General features: G+C 53.0%; 1 protein-coding gene across 3 annotated transcripts in view; it reads left to right on the top strand.

Moving 5' to 3' along the window:
• Nucleotides 1-6,051: 6,051 nt before the first annotated feature.
• Nucleotides 6,052-15,914, top strand: part of ATP2A3 (ATPase sarcoplasmic/endoplasmic reticulum Ca2+ transporting 3) — a 36,094-nt gene continuing 26,231 nt past the window's right edge. Inside the window, exons 1-2 of one of the 3 annotated variants that reach the window (XM_052688741.1) lie at nucleotides 6,052-6,297; nucleotides 15,624-15,641. In XM_052688741.1, coding sequence (XP_052544701.1) covers nucleotides 6,180-6,297; nucleotides 15,624-15,641 — 136 coding nt within the window. In that variant the 5' untranslated portion in view covers nucleotides 6,052-6,179. The remainder of the gene's footprint in view (nucleotides 6,298-15,623; nucleotides 15,642-15,914) is intronic. The other 2 variants (XM_052688740.1, XM_052688743.1) reach the window with 2 other exon arrangements.

Below are 15,914 nucleotides of genomic sequence, written 5' to 3'. Positions count from 1 at the left end.
GTGCAATCTCCACAAGGGCCAAGAAATGGCTCTGCCCAGCAAACCCCATGGAGGATTTTGCATCACCCCATGCACCCCATCGGTTCTCTGGGGCTGCAGTCACAGTGCAGCGCTGGCACCTGGGCTGGACAGCATTTGCATTGAAAATCCCATCTTTGAAATGCAAAAGGCACCCGGGCTGCACGCAGGCGTGCTGATGCAGCGTGGAGTTTACAGCACCGCCTAAATATTTACGCAGAAAGCTTTGTGTTCTCCTCTGCACCTCAGTCTGGGGGCATCAGTTTCCTGTGAGCGGCGCAGTCCCAGCGGCCACAAAAGGAACACAGAAAGGCTCGGTGCCCGGCGCACTCCTCCCACAGGATTTCTCTGCTTTCAGTGCCGTTTCCGAGCACTCGTCGCTCCTGCGCGAGGGGAAAGTTGGCAGCTCCCTGCACTATTGTCCACCACCTTATGAAACTCACGGATTTGGGCTGCGTTTCTGACCCAGTGCCTTATCGGGGCTCTGCATCCTGCTGGCACCGCGCTGCGCCCCGCTGCAAAACGCACGGCGTGCAAAATGCACTCTGTGAAAAACACACCGTGCAAGGTGCCGCTTGGCTCCTCGTTCAGCTTGCAGAGGGGAAGCACCGCTGCTTTTGAGCTCTGTGCTCACCCCACTGCGTGACCCCGACCCTGCGGTGTGACCCTGACCCTGTGCAGGCAATGAGCTCTGGGAGGGGACTGCCAACGCAGGGGAGCCAATGGGCCTTATGGCTGCAGCAGAACTCATGCTGACTCGCAGACGGTGGAGGAGTTTTATTTCTTTATTGGTGATTAATGGCAGTGTTTCGTTTCTAATGGAAGGAAATAGAGAGGAAATGGTTTCTCACATTCATTTATCAGGGATTTGTTTAAACGGCGCTGGAAATAGGTCAGGGCTGTGTGCTTACAAGAGCGCAAAGCGGTGGGGATGGGGTGGATGTCTGATGGATGGGCTCCAGGCCTGCCCCGCTGCTGCCCTAGGTGTCAGCCCTTAATGAGACGGGGACTAATTGCCTCCTCATCCCTGTGTGGATAGGGGACATCACCTCTTTGAAGCCCCCTTTTTGCAGGGGGGGATGGGAATGACTGATGTGTGCTGCTGCAGCAGTGCCTGCTTGCAGCTGCCAAAAACCAGTGCCCCCACCGTGTCTGTGTGCTGAGTTTGGGTTATATGGGAGCAGATGGCGGCTATGTGGGGCAGAACATTGGTGAGAAGTGTGGGTGTTAATAGGGCTCCTCCCAGCACCACACTGTGGTCGGTTTGGTGCTGGGGGTGAGTTTGGGTTGAATGGGGGATCTCCAGTGTGCAACACGTTCTGGGTTCTGGACACTGCTCTCTGATGTTGGGGCAGTTCTATGGGTTCGGATCTCGGGGCTGGGGCTGAGCAGCACAACTCCAGGGCTGAGCTCCAGGCACTGCCCACAGCCCCACACACTTTCCTTCCTTTCCATGCAGACAACACCATTCCTCATGGCCAGCCTTCCCTGGGCATCACCACCCGGAGCCCAAAAATCCTAGCAACAATGACATTGTTGGCTATATTTGCCAGGCTCGGGGCTGAGCGGCAGTGATGACACATGGAGCTGGCGGCTCCTCTCCTGCTGCCATCTGCAGTGCCTCCCACTCACTGCCATGCAACCAAACCCCAAGCAAGAGAAGTGCGGGTGCCCCATCCTTGGAGGTGCCCAAGGCCACAAATGGGGCCCTAAGGCAGCGTGAGCTGGTGGGGGCACTCAGCCCGTGGGTTGGAGCGGGATGACCCGTGAGGTCCCTTCCATCTGGAGCTCTATATGTGCACAAACAGCTGTATTTCACCCCACGTTTCCACATTTTTGCAGTCTGCCTGCAAAACACAGACCCCACCACCGCCATAAACACGGATATTGTTACACTGCGAGCCACAGTAAATCCTCGATGGCTTTTTGGGATCACTGAGCTGGGCGGTCTTGGAAGGGTCAGAACGAGCTCCTGGGGCTGAAGGAAGCACACAGCTGCTGCTTTATGGCTGTCCTGCAGTGCTGCCCCTGCCCCACTGACCCACACAGCACCAACTGTGCTCCGCCTCAATGGTCCTGTTTGCTTTCTCTTCCTCTTAGTTTCCTTTTCCCTCCTTTTATTTTTCTCCTTTTCTCCCCTTCTTTTTTTCCTTTCTTTTTCTGCCCCTTTTTTGCATCTTTTTTCACTTCTTTCCCCTCCTTTTTTTGGCCCATTTTGTCCTTTTTAATTGGCTCTTTCATGGCCATTTTTTCCCCACTTTTTCACTTTTTTGTACCCCTTTTTTGGCCTATTTTTCCTTTCTGCTTTGGGGCCTTTTTTTTTCTTTTCTTTTTCATTTTTCTGTTTTGTGTCTCTTTTTGCCCTCTTTCTGCCCTTTTTCTGGCCCTTTTTTTCCCTCTCCCCTTTCTCCCCTTTCTTCCCACCTTCCCCCCTTTTTTTTACCTTTCCCCCCCATTTCTATATTTTTTGTTTTTGCTTTTTTTTTTTCCCCTTTTTTCCCCTTATCTTTTGCTTGCTTGTTTTATGGTTTTTTTTTTGTTTTGTTTTTGTTTGTTTTTTTTTTTTTTCCCCTCTCTCTTTTTTCTCTTTTTTATTTTTGCTTTTTACCTTTTTGGTCCTTTTTTTGCCTTTTTTTTTTTAAACTTTTCCCCCCTCACCCCCCCCTTTTTGGAGGTCCATTCCTTTCTTGCCCTTTTTTTCCTCCCCCCCCCTTTTTTTTTTCTTTCCCACTTCTCCCTTTTACCTTCCCCCCCTTTTATTTCCTACAACCTCCCCTCCCTCTCTCTGCAGCTTCACAGAGGTTCCTCTCCTTTACTCTGCGAACACAAAACAGAAAGAGGAAGGAAGCTGCCATCACTTGGCCCACTGTGAGCTCCATCCCCCACCTCTCTGTGCCCAATACGAGTTTCCTCCACCGGCCCACAGCTGTACCCCACCAGGGCTGCATGCAGCCCTCTCAACCGGGCCTGCAGGGGCCCAGTGCCCTCCTTGCTCTGCCCCGCAGCCTCCTCTCCTCTTTGCTTTTGCTGTTTCCTACACACCAGGAATCACACACCACAAAGGCTTTGTTTTTTTTTTCCAGGAGGTATTTTACATCAGGAAGAAGAGCCATCGGAGCGTCAGAGTGAGTGTCACGGTGTTCCCCCTCGGTGGATGTTAATGGGTTTTCCTCCCTTTGAAAGAGGTCAGGACACAGCATGTAAATAAATGAGGATTGCCCAACATAGGTCTGGAACCACAGACAGACACCACGAGTGAAGCAGTCGGGGCAAATGCCAGGAAATTCAGCAGCGAGGCTCAGGGCAGCCCTCTGCACTCCCACTGGGAAATGGGTTTGGGCTGTCCCTAAATGCTCAGGGCAGCAGACTTAGACAAAAATATCAGCATCATTCCAAGCAAAGCATCTGTCCTACAGGGGGGGAATCCTGCTCCTGGAGGGCTGGAAAGCCCAGAGCACAGTGGGGAACACAGAGGGGAAACGCGCTCTGCAAGGAGCATCTGTATTCATCTTCCAGATGTGCACACATCTGGCAGCAGCTGTGGTTCATGGGCCTTGGTGAGGGTAATCCAACTGAGCACCAAGAAGACAAATCCCAATGGCAGCCAACCCTCCTCCAACACACCCAACTGAGCTCTAAGAGCACAAATCCCAGTGATACCCAACCCTCCTCCAGCACAGCCAGCTGAACTCCAAGAAGACAAATCCCAATGATACCAACACCCAAACCACACATTGCGGTGGCCCTGAGGGTGTGATTCCAGCAGAGATGGAAACATGACAACCACAGCCATGAAGTGAAAGTTGGCACCTCTTTTGAGGGCATTTTGGTGCTTTTTGGAGCTCCCTGTGGGAGCAGAGCCCTCCCTGTGCCTGCCTGCAGTCTTGGCTTTGGGATTAAAAATAACACCTGGAGCACGGCTCCAAAAGGTCGGCTGGCACATAGCATTTAGAAGAGCCTCAAAGTGTTATTTCGAGGTGGTTTGTATTTTTTTCTTTTTTTTTTTTTTAATCCATAGGAAAAGCAAATATCAAAGCTGCCGCAGAATAAAAAGCCGCTCCTGGCTCAGCTTGCAGATGAGAGCCAGCAAAGCTCCTTCTTTTCCCATTTTCTGGGAGCAGAATAGAGAAAAGCAAATCTTCCCCAGTGAGGGTGGGCTTGGGAGCAGCGCAGGGCTCAGGTTCATGCCAGTCCCACGCTGCAGCCCCTCAAACCATTGGGGAAAGCAAAGAAATAAGGAGATTTGCCTTTTGTTTTCTTCTGGGGCTGATGCTGTTGCAGCAGTGAACCCCCAACGTGGGGCCTTAGGGCCTCACTGACCCATGGCCCTTCCTTGGCCATTTTGGGGCTCTTCTCTGCAGACCATTTGCCATCACTGGTCAGTATTGGGCTAATTGACTGCTAATAGTTGCCATGAACTGCTTAATTACAGGCAGGGCTGCTGGTGCTACCTTTGCTGACAGCTGGTTCCCGCAGAACTATTTGATTGCTCCCAACTTTGTCAATCTTTAACTTTCTGAGCCTGTGCATCATCTTCGTGCTCCCTTCCAGTGCCAACCTGCAGGATGAAGGCTTGGAATTGAGGTTCTCAGACGTTACCCAGAGAAATGAGATTGCCCCATCCCTGCAGGTGCCCCAGGGAAAGTTGAATGGGGCTTTGGGCAGCCTGGTTTGGTTGGGGACAACCAGCCCACGGGTTGGAACGGGATGGGCTGTAAGGTCCTTTTCATCCCAACCATTTCCAATGATACCCAGTGCTATGCCATGCAACAGTTGCATAACAACAGGTGGAATTCATTCTCTCTCAGGCTGCTACAAGCTGCACATAAAAGAAATACAGCTTTCTCCCCCAAAAGCTCTCATGAGGCAGACAGCAACTGGAAGCCACAGGGTGTGGAGCTGCTTCCTGCAGGAGGGCCGGGGGGGGAGGGGGGGGGGGCATCTCACAGCAGGAAAACCGAATTTAGAGCATTGGAGAGCACAAAGCTGCACTTCCTCCAGGCCCTCTGCTCCGGTGGGATGTGAGAAAGGCATTCTATAAATAATTGCTTGGATAAATAAATGAGGCTGAGCTCCTCCCCACCGAGCTGCTTCCTCCAGCCCGGAGACCCGGCAACACTCCCAGCATGGGGAGCTTGAGGCACTGCATAGAACATCCCATAGGTGTGGGGTGGCTGTTGGGTGGTACCAATGGGCTTTGGGTAGCCCTGCTTTGGTAGATGAGTATGGATGCCCTGTCCCTGCAGAGCCCCAGGGTCAGGCTGGAGGGGCTCTGAGCACTGATGGGGCTGTGGGAGCCTCTGTGCACTGCAGAGAGTGGAACCAGATGGCCTTTGGGGGTCCCTTCCAACTCAACAATTCTATGATCCTATGAACTCAGGACGGTGCTGCTGTGTGCAGAGCTCTTGCTGCAAGGAGCCACCATTTGAACTGCAGCACAGCAACACAAAGGCTGCACGTTGTGCAATGGGGAGCGTCTTCCACTGGGCACCAACAGGGACCAACACTGGGACAGAACCACTGCTCATCGGGTGGGCTCCCACGGAGGTGCTGTGCTATGGGCAGAGGAGAATCATGCAGCCCTGAGAGCCCTGACATGCGGTGACCTGGCTGTGTGGTGACAGAGATGCTGTGCCACGTGCACGGGACATTTCCTGCCTCCTGCCCAGCAGTGACATTCTGTGCTGTGTATCTCTCCGGATACATCACAGCAATGGGCGCAGCGGTGGCGTTCCATGTGCTGTGGGGTTCCCTTTGTCACCGGGATGTCCCCATCTCAGGGCACGGCTGCTGGGGGTCACAAGCAGCAGCGTTGGGTGGGCAACAGGGGGGTCCCACGCAGCGCTTCGGTGCCGATAAAGCCTTCCTATGTCTTCCGGCATCAGACTGAACGGTGAGGAAGCGGGCGGCTGCTCGGAGAGCTTCACCACAGCTGTTTCCTAAAACTTTGCGATGAAACCCACGGAAGCGGCGGACCGCGGGGCGGCTCCGGGGGAGGCGGGGGAAACGGCAACGGGGCGGAGCGGGAGGCGGACCGGAGCGGGGCTCCCCTTCCCCGGAGGTACCGAGGGAGCGACGGTACCCGAGTGCGCTCTCTGCGCGTCCCCGTCCCCCCCGTTCCCCGCCGGCCCCGGGTTTGCTCCGGGCGGCGCCGGCGGGGCATGGAGGCAGCGCACAGCGTGCCGGTGCGGGACGTGCTGAGCCGCTTCGACGTGACCGAGAGCTGCGGGCTCAGCCCCGAGCAGGTCCGCCGCAACCGGGAGAAGTACGGCCCCAATGGTGAGTGAGTGGGAATGGGGGCACCTGTTGGGTAGGGAGGGATTAGTGAAGGGTAATTAGCGGAATGGGGTTAATTGGGCTGTTCCGCTGTGCGGGGTGGGTGAAGTTCTTCGTTGCCGGAGGGGACGGAGCGGGGATGTGTGCGGCTTCGGGAGGAGCGCCGGTGAGAAAATCGGGATCGGGAGCGCCCGGTGGGGGCTGTGCGGGGCTTCGGAGGCGCGGGTTGCGCTCCGTCCCGGGTCGGAGCGAGTTGTTGGGTCTCCTTTCTGTTTGATCCTCGTGGCTGAGGGTAGGGAAAAGCTCCGTTTGTCAGATGGGATCGGGGCTGTGCTTCCTCCCGTGCAGCAGTGAGGTGCTCCCTGCGCTGACACCGCGTCCCTGCAGCAGCCCCGAGCAGCGCGCATCCCACCTGCTCCCCGCCCCGGCCGCTTTAGCAGCGGGCAGCCGCAGCCCCGCTCCGTGAGCTGGGAGCCCTCGACTTTGGGATTCCCTTGCTTTGAGGCCGAGCATCGCTCCCAGACGGGTGCCCCAACGGGACCCTTCCCCAGAGTCCCCGCTGGGTCGGTGTGCATGCGGTGCCCCGCAGCGGGGACACGCAGCAGCAGCAGCGCGGTGGCTTCTCCCCTGTTTGCCCAGGTGAATCATCCCTGCTGAGTCAGGCCCAGCACCGCCTGACGTAGGTGCAAAGCAAAGGGCTAGTGGTGACAATTTGTTGTTTTTTCTATTCCCCCACTCTGCACACACACATACCTCCAAGCAATGGCTGCATGCTCACCTCTGTCTGTGGTGCAGCCTTTGCTTCACACCCTGGGTTTCTTGCAGAGTGCTGGTGCGTGAAGGCAGCTGCCTTGGGGACATCCCATGGCTGCAACTTAGATATTGTGCAGTTATCATTAATGTTTTGCAAAACCAGAGAATCATTCAAGTTGGAAGGGGCCTCCAGAGGCCATCTGGTTGCACTGCCTGCATTGCACAAGGGCATCCACAGCTCCATCAGTGCTCACAGCCCTCCAGCCTGACCCTGGGGGTCTGCAGGGACCTCCATCTCTCTGGAACCCTCTGTGGCTTACTGATTTTGCTTTCAAGCCTCACTGGTGGGCCAATAGCTTTTTTACCAACGTGATGGGAGCTCACAGGTTGTGCTGAGGTTGCAGGAGCCTGCACTTGCGTGCCTGGTTTGGGGGAGCCCACTGGGGTTGTGGTGTGGGACAGCACAGTGTCTGTGAAGATGGCTCACATTAGACGGTGTTTTAATTTGAATTTAAATTAAATTTCGTCAGCGGAAGCACGAGGCAGTTGTGTGTCTCGCCTGTGCAAAGAGTTCAGAAGGGGGAAGAAAACCCCAATCTCACAGCTCAGGGCAGACCTGCGGCTCCAGCGGTTCCATTTTCATTCATTCATTTCCTCCTGAACCTGAATCAAACTGCCAGAGGTGCCATGAATCACAACCTGAGACGCACCATCCCCCCCTTAAGAACCATCTTTTGACATATGCTGGGGAGCTGCTTAAATCCCCCTCTGACTGTTTTTATTTCTGGAGCTGATGCATTTCAAAGAAAGAGCTGCAGAGCTCTGACATCAGGTGAGAAGCAATGACCGTGGATCTTTATATAGAAGTGTGTGTGTGTGTATATATGTATTGTTTTGGGGTATTGCATTCTTTGGAGCCCAGAATGCTGTTTGCAGCCCCACTGCCCACACTGCAGGAGGAAGCAGATATTTAATATCTCCAATTAGTGGGCAGACAGCCGCTGCAGGCTGTGCAGGGCTCTGGGCAGGCATTTCCATGCTCTGAGAGCTCAGCCTCTCCATGTTGATGTTATGCATACACACAACTTTCTTTGCCCCATCAGTAACCTGACTGCATGGCAGCAGAGCCGGCTGCTCGCAGCACAGGGACGTTTCCCTCCCTGTCCCCTTCCCTCCCCTCCAGCTCAACACAGAGCTGATGGCTCCAACCCATTCCCAACCATAAAAAACAAAACCATGGAAAGATGAAATTTCCCATTTCACGCTGCAATGGTTGTGCTGCCGGCGAGGGAAAGCGGCGTTTTGTGACTCATCTCTCTCTGCTCTGTTCCTCTGCACATCGCCCACCTTTTCCACCCCCGAAACACACGCTCAGCAGGCTGATTCACAAACATGCTACATCTTCTTTTTGTGTTGGTTTTTTTTTTTCTTCTTTTTTCTTTTCGCTTTTCCTCCAAATCGCTTCCCTTAGGGCTGTGATGCTCAGGCATTCCAACAGCACGACTGCACGGCTCCCATCGTTGCGCTGTAGGGAACCCAGCTTTGGATCCCACACCTTCATCTCAGGCTGCCCAACCTTGCATGTACAGAAACCCCCTCGTCCCCTCATTCTGCTGTTCGGGAGGGATGCAATGCAGCTGCAGCCACGGGTGCTGCCTTTCCCTGGGGTTTGCCCTTGGGCTTCCCCTCACGCTCTGTGTACACACGTGTGATATTGCTCACAGTTCCATTTCTGTGCTGTGTGTGCAGAGCACGGTTGAGGCGTTGCTTGCATGGGTGATGCTCAGGGAGTGCTGCTCCCACAAAGCACCCTTCGAATCCCCCAAAATACCTTAACGAACCCAGTGCACTCTCATCATCTTTTTCCAACAACTGTTGCTCTCTGCACCTTTCAGCCTTTTCCCAACCCCAGACCCAACTCTGAGCCATTCTGTTGTGTTTCCATGGTCATCTCTCTTGGGGTAAATCCCAAACAGTGAGCACTGGGTCACAGATGTGGGGCAGCGTGCACATGGTGCACCCCTCGATCCAGGTGTTGTTCTGTCCCACACCTTCTCCATCTGCCTGCTGCTAAAAACTGAGATGAGGTGATGCTTTTTGGTGAGCTCTTATGATGCTTTTTTCCCCTTGTTTTTCATATGTGCAGACAGCTGGATGAGCCAGCTTTGATTTTTTTTTTTTTCCCCCTATATTCAGTGTTGGCACGTTGGGGTGGGATGGTGACACTCCATCAAAATGGAGCCTTTTTTAAGGGTTATTCAGTGTGTGGGCACACTGTGCCATTATCCAGGTAGGGTCTGGAGGGGACACCCCCACAAGGAGCCCCACATGGGGACTGGGGGCACACTGAGCACTCTACAGCACCCCATCCCCACGGAGGCTGCACAGAACATCACAAATGAGTTGATGGTCGGACTGGATGACCTTAGTGGTCACCCCCAACCTTAACAATTCTGTGGTTCTGAAGGTGTAAGCAATGGGATAAAGCACACATTGTGCATGGGATATCGAGGCTGCAAACGCCTCTTTCATCTTTTTCATCTTGGGTAAAAGCAGGCTGCTGCTGGCACAGCAATGGGATGGGTTGGGTTTGGTGCTGCCCGCGGCTCAGAAGGGCAGACCCCATCCCACCTGCAGTTACTGCTGTGCGTGTGATGTTCTGGTGCTTTGTGACTCCAAGTTATATTTCTTAATGAACACCTCCCGCCCGTAGCGTTGGAGGAGGGAACATACAACAAAAACAAACAAAAAACAAACAAACAAACAAAAAAAGGCAATAATTAAGAAACGCAGCGACCCGCTGCTGGAGCCCAACGCTGGCTGCTGCTATCGCGCTTTACAACAGGTAGCAGCGACGGGAGGAGCTGGGAGCGCTGCTCAGCCGGAGCCAAAGGCAGCAAAGCGGGCTGCGGTCGCGCAGTGTTTCCATGACGCGAGCGGCCGCCGGCGTGGGTGTGTGCGGTGCAGGGGGGGCTCGGGGCTGCTGCTGCTGCTGGGGGTTCGGCCCGGCGCTGGGAGCCGAGCGCTGCGTGGGTTTGGTTGCTGAGTTTTGCTTTTCTTTATAATAAGCTGTTTAAATATCGAGTGAATCCACGCTCTGTGTGTAGCCGGGGGTCGCGGGGAGCTCCCGTTGCTGAGGTTTGGGCGCTTGCCGTCTTCGTACAGAAGCTTTTTTCTCACCTATTTACGGCATTCTGTTTCATTCCTTTTAAATTCCGTTGGCTCATCTGCTCAGCTCCACCTGCTGCAGTGCTCCCGTTGCACCGTGCATCCCCGGGGACATCCCTGCAGCCCATCTTCATAGCAAAACGCAGAGCTCCGTGCCTCTTGGAAACCAGAGCCTACAAGCAGCGCTCGTCCAAACCCTCCTAACATTTGAATCCCCACCATCTGCCCGTGTGGCTGCGTGCGCTGATGCAGATGAAGCCATTTGATTATTTTTTTCCTCCCATTTGCAAGTCGCTATAGGACACCTGTTGGTCCCGAGATCCATTGTGGCTGGGGGGGAAGGGAGGGCGAGGAGGGAACCAAATTAAGAGACGTTGCTGCTCGGTGCTGCGTTTCAGGGAGGAAATCCGCTCTGTGCTCGAGCGTCCCCGGGGTTCCTCCCCGTGTGTTTGTGCCTCGGGTGCTTCCTGTGTTCAAACAGGGCTGGGGGGGAAGGGTGGGGGTGAATGGGGACCGGCAGGCAGGGCTACACCCAATACACCCAAATGTAAGGGTTATTGTTTTCTATTTCTTTATTATTTTATTATTATTCTTTTATTATTATTGTTGTCATTTTCCCATTTTTTTTCCCCTTACTTTTCCTTTCTAACACCTCCCTTTGCTGCAGGAGGAACGCAGCGCTCCCCACAAGAGCCAAATCCCCAGGATCTTGCCCCAGAATCACTGCCAAGGCTGAGCCCCCTGCTGCCTCTACCTGCCTGCACTCCCTTCTTTCCTTTCCTTTCCTTGTTTTTTTTTTTTTTACATTTTCCATTTTGCAACCTCCGAGTCAACAGAAAGCTCTAAAATAAGGAAAATGTGGTGAGCGATGGAAAAAGCCAAACCAAGCTGCTCCACTGCAGGGGGGACACGGGGGGGTGGGGGGGTCAGTCCCCTGTAGCAGTGCATGGTGCACACACTGTCGTTCTGTCCTGTTCCCTTTCTCACCTCCTCTTAACACATCTGTATGCGTGCTCATCTGGACCTATTTAGCAATAGCTTTATAGATCTCTTTGTGGGTTTGTGTAGATCCCTTCCAACCAAACTGTTTTATACGTACCCCACCTGAATATATCATACACATACCAAAAAAACCCAACCAAATGTATATATATAAATTTTTAGTCCCTTGTATGCACACATAATACTTAGTGGGAAGTAAATCATAGAAAGAGGAAATGCGACCAATGCTTCCAGCTCTCCACCTTGCTGCAGGGCTGCCCCATCTCTGGAGGTGCCCCTGGTCGTGGATGGGGCCCTGAGCAGCCTGAGCCCATGGCAGGGGTTGGAGTTGGGTGGTCTGTAAGGTCCCTCCTAACTCAGCCGTTCTGTGGTTTGTGCACACTGAGCATCATCTCATCCCCAGGAGCAAGTGCATCTTATGTTGAAAACACACCCTGGTTTCGTTTTCAGCCCATCTCTTTCTCAGCCCATCTCATTTTCTTACTTTTCAGCCTAATAACCCAGTTCTTCTATGGTTTTAGGGAAGTGAAAACCCTTTGAACACATTTCCACCTTGCTCTTCCCCAAATCTCACAGCGTTCATCCCAAAGGTTCAGTGCAATTTTCAACACTAAATGCCCTTTCCTAGGATACTGAAAGCCTTGCATGGCTCTGCATGGGCTGAGCCAGCCCTGTGGGCCACGGCGAAGGCTCAGCGCTGCAGTGTGGTGTGTTTGCTTTCCTAAGCTGTTATCCTGACGTTATTTAATCCTAAATGTTATTAAATTTGCTGCTGCTGGGTGTTGGACTCTCTGGCTTGCGCGCGGTGCACTGTGCCCAGAGGCGTTGCAAAGTTGGAGTTTCTCTTGCCGTGGGTTGGATGGTGCTTTGGTTTTCTGCACATTTGCTGAGATTTTTGGCTCAGGGGCGGCTCCAGGGCATTGCTTTGGGGGTGGTGGCCAAGGGCAGAGACCAAAAGGATGAAAATGCCGTTCTGTGCCAAAAGAAGCCAGTTAGGAGCAATCTCTGGAGCATCATTGGGAAATGATCTGAAAGAAAAAAAGAAAAAAAATGCTTTTAGGGCATTGAAATGAAATGTGTAATGTGAGGGAGAGGGTAGCAGAGTGCCCTGCTTTGAGTTTGCAGGAGGGGGCTGAAGATGTGGGGGAGATCCTGGGGGTTTGGGGGCAATCATGTGAGAACAGTCCTCACCTTCAGCTTTATTTTATCCAAGCTCCTATGCCTGTATTATTATTATTTTTAATTCCCCTGAAGCTGTTACTATTTAAATGCAGATTTTTAGCTTTTCCACCCGGGAGACGGAGCGGGAAATTCTTTCCACTGCGTTGGTGCAGGAGGGAACAAAACGCTCCTTTCAGTCGCTCGCATCCTCCCTCCCAGCCAGGGCCGTGCGCTCCCCCTCCCACTGCCCAGGGACCCTATGGGGCCACCAGGGAAGGGGATGGGGCCACTCCAGGCCAAGGAGCCCCATTTTACCCCAGACCCAAGACACAGAGCCCCCTGTGTTATAGGGCAGCTGCCCTTTGAAGGATGCTCGTGCCATGCAGCGTTTGGGGGACAAGCCATTCCCATGAGCAAAGGAAGGGGATTTTGGGATGAGATGAGCAGGATTGTCCTTATTCCTCACCCCTGGGCTGTGGGACCAATGCTGCAGGGTGAGCTTTGGGGTGAGTGTTAGGATTCCTGATTATAGGACAGATAGGGTGAGCATGCCCAGGGCTTGGCTCATGAGGTCAGGAAAGGGGGACAGGGACAGCATCCTGGGCAGGTTGGGCTGCGAGCTCAGGCAAAGTGAGGATGAGCTCACTGACTGAACTTTGCTTGCACCCCAAAATTATGTTCTTTGGTTTGAGTTACATGAGTAGGTTTGCAACCCCAGAGATTTTCTGCCCCCTCTCTATACACAAACCTTTGGCTTGGTCACTGGGGCAGCCCCAACCTGCCCATGTTCTGCATGCATGGCTGCATTATTTTTTTTTAATGTATGGGACTTTTCTGGGGGTAAATCCATCAACTCAGCTCAGCAGTGCCCAAATCTACCCTGAGGTCTGTCACAAGTAGTGACACAACAGTATTCTCCCATAGAGGTTCAATTAGGTGCACGGTGGAGATGGGGACCCAGGGATGGGGGCTCGGAAGTGTGGCTGCTTCCAATAACAACGTGTTCTGCACCTGAAGGATCCCAGAGCAGCTCTGCTTTGTGTCACAAACAGGGCTGCTGTCCCAGCTGGGGCTATTTTAGGGCTTTTCTTACTCTTTTCACCACTTTTTCCTGCCTGTTGGCAAGGTTTGGGAATCAGATGCGTTGCTTGTTTTACCCATCCATTTCCCCTTCCCTGCATAAGGTAAAATAAATAAAAGGAAGAAAGAAAGAAAGAAAAAAAAGCAAAAAAGAGTTTACAACATAGAGATATGGCTGAAAGGACGTTTGTTGGAGCCAGATTGGTGACTCCATTGCCTGTGTGGGGCTGCATGGTTCCCCATGGGAAGCTCCCCATCCCTCCCTGCTTGGCAGCAGTTGTGCTTCCCACGAGGAAAATCAGATCTTATCCTGAAATGCTGGGGATTTGGTGTTTTAGCACTCGCCACACAAGGTGCTTGTGGCTGGGGATCTGAGCATGCCCCTTGAAGAGTTCCATAATGCAACTCCAGCAGCACCCTGCCGTGTCTGAGTGCTGTGCTTTGACCCGGAACGCAAGGCAGGGTGTCCCCCAGGTTGGGTGGCACCTATGTGGCTTTGCCCAGCTGTCACATGGAGGGAGGTGGGAAGAAGTGTCTCTTTCAGAGGTGTGCTCAGCTCTCAGCGTGCTCAGATCAGCTTTTTCTGGGTGATGGTGATGCAGTCAGTGGGCTGTTGGCTTCCTCCTGGCCTCACGTTGCCCATTTTCATGTTGGCATCTGCAGAGCTCATGCAAAGTCCCCACTCTGCAAACAGCTTTGGGGCTGCTTTATGCAAACGATGCATGGGAGGAGTGCAGGCAGCAATCTGGGATGGGAGCTGGGAGCTGCCTGGCCCCCAGGTCTCTCACCCTGCACCCTTACAGCATACCAGGGATGAGAAAAAGGCAGCAGGGCTCTCTATGCCCTTGTTTGGGTGGCAGGGCTGGGGGAGGAAGCTGGGGGTGGGGAGGAAGCTGGGTGCAGAAGGGAGAAGAGCAGCTTCCTCTTGATATGTTGCCGAGTGGTTGAGCTGCTGAGGTCACTCCAGCAATAGTTTTCTTTTTGCTGTGAAAATAACAACAGGCATGCACAGCGTGTGCTCCTCGTGGCAGCATGCTTCAGACCATCGTTATTTGGGAGGGACTTGAGTTGGTAAAACCCCATAGCAAGCATTTCTGCCACCAGTTTGCAGGGAAGATGCACAAAGGCTTCTTGCTTTCACTGTTTTGCTCAGCAAAAGTTGTTTGTTTTGTTTTGTTTTTTACTGTGTTTGTTTGTGTGTTGTGTGTTGTTTTTTTTTTTTTCTTCTCATTTTTCTGCATGAAAATAGACCATGGAAACCAGCTGAGCTGTTTCACTCAGGCAGGTTGTACCCTCATTGAGCCTCAGTGATGAGTCTACTGATCATAGAATCATAGAATGTTTTAGATTGAAAGAAACCTTAAAAATCATCCAGTCCCAACCCCCTGCCATGGGCTGGGTGCCCCCCATCAGCTCAGGATCCCGAGATCCCATCCGGCCTTGAACACCTCCAGAGATGGGGTACCCACAGCTGAAGGGAGCCTGATCCAGTGCCTCTCTGTTGATGTCCCTATTGATATGAGATAGGATTGATCCCTACTGACAGCACGTAGCTATTGGGGTATTATAAGCACTGCTTTGGGGCTGGGGTTGGTTGGGTGCAGGTGCTGTGAATCCACCTGATGGACCAGCTTGGACCAGCCCAACATTCACTTTGGGTTTCCTTCCTAGGGAGCTGGAGGCTGTAAAACACAGCTGAGTGATAGGAAACATAATATGGACCCTGGTTGGGCTGTGGTGAGTCTCTGGCAGTGCATCTTATGGAGTGCTTGGACCTTCCAGTCCCAGATTTGGAGACAGCATCTCCTGCAGGCACTGAGCCTTTTGTAGGTTGGGTGTTTTTAGGCAAGCTGAGTGCAGGAATAAACGCTTATGGTCCCCGTTTGCAGCAGAGAAGCGACATTTCCCTGGCATGGGAGCACCCACTGCTGTTTGTGTGATGTCAGACTTGGGAGTTTGATCACCAGCTTTCTTCATGCAGGGATGTGTGCAAAAGAAGCTGTGCTTTGGGGTACTTGGTGGAGTTTTGGGATGCTCGATGGACTGCTGGGGTGTAAGGCAAGGGATTTCTGCTCCGCTCCCAAATCACTGATTAATCTTATTCTTTTTTCTCCCCATGTCTTCCTTTCTTTTCTGCTTGTTGGGCTGCGGGTGGAATCCCACAGAGCTCCCTGCAGAAGAAGGTGAGTCAAGTGTGGCAAGACAGGATGGGAGAGGCTGGGATGCAGGAAGGGGAATGTTTGGGATCCTTTATTTTAATCCTGGTTTTAATCCCAGTGGGGCTGGCAGCAGAGCCCTCCTTTGACAGAAGGGGTACCAAGTGGGAGCAGAAATACAGAGATGTGGACAGGAGCAGCCCTGCTGCAGCAGGGGACAGTCCCATCAGTGCTGGTGGCCACAGTTACCTGCTCACTGCAGCCTTTGGAGCACTGACAGTGCTTGGGTTTGTGTTTTCC

This window comes from Tympanuchus pallidicinctus, unplaced genomic scaffold, assembly GCF_026119805.1.
Source record: "Tympanuchus pallidicinctus isolate F22 unplaced genomic scaffold, pur_lepc_1.0 scaffold24, whole genome shotgun sequence".
Classification (NCBI taxonomy): domain Eukaryota; kingdom Metazoa; phylum Chordata; class Aves; order Galliformes; family Phasianidae; genus Tympanuchus; species Tympanuchus pallidicinctus.
The sequence above is the reverse complement of the archived record's forward strand: the minus strand, read 5'-3'. Positions and strand labels throughout refer to the sequence as shown.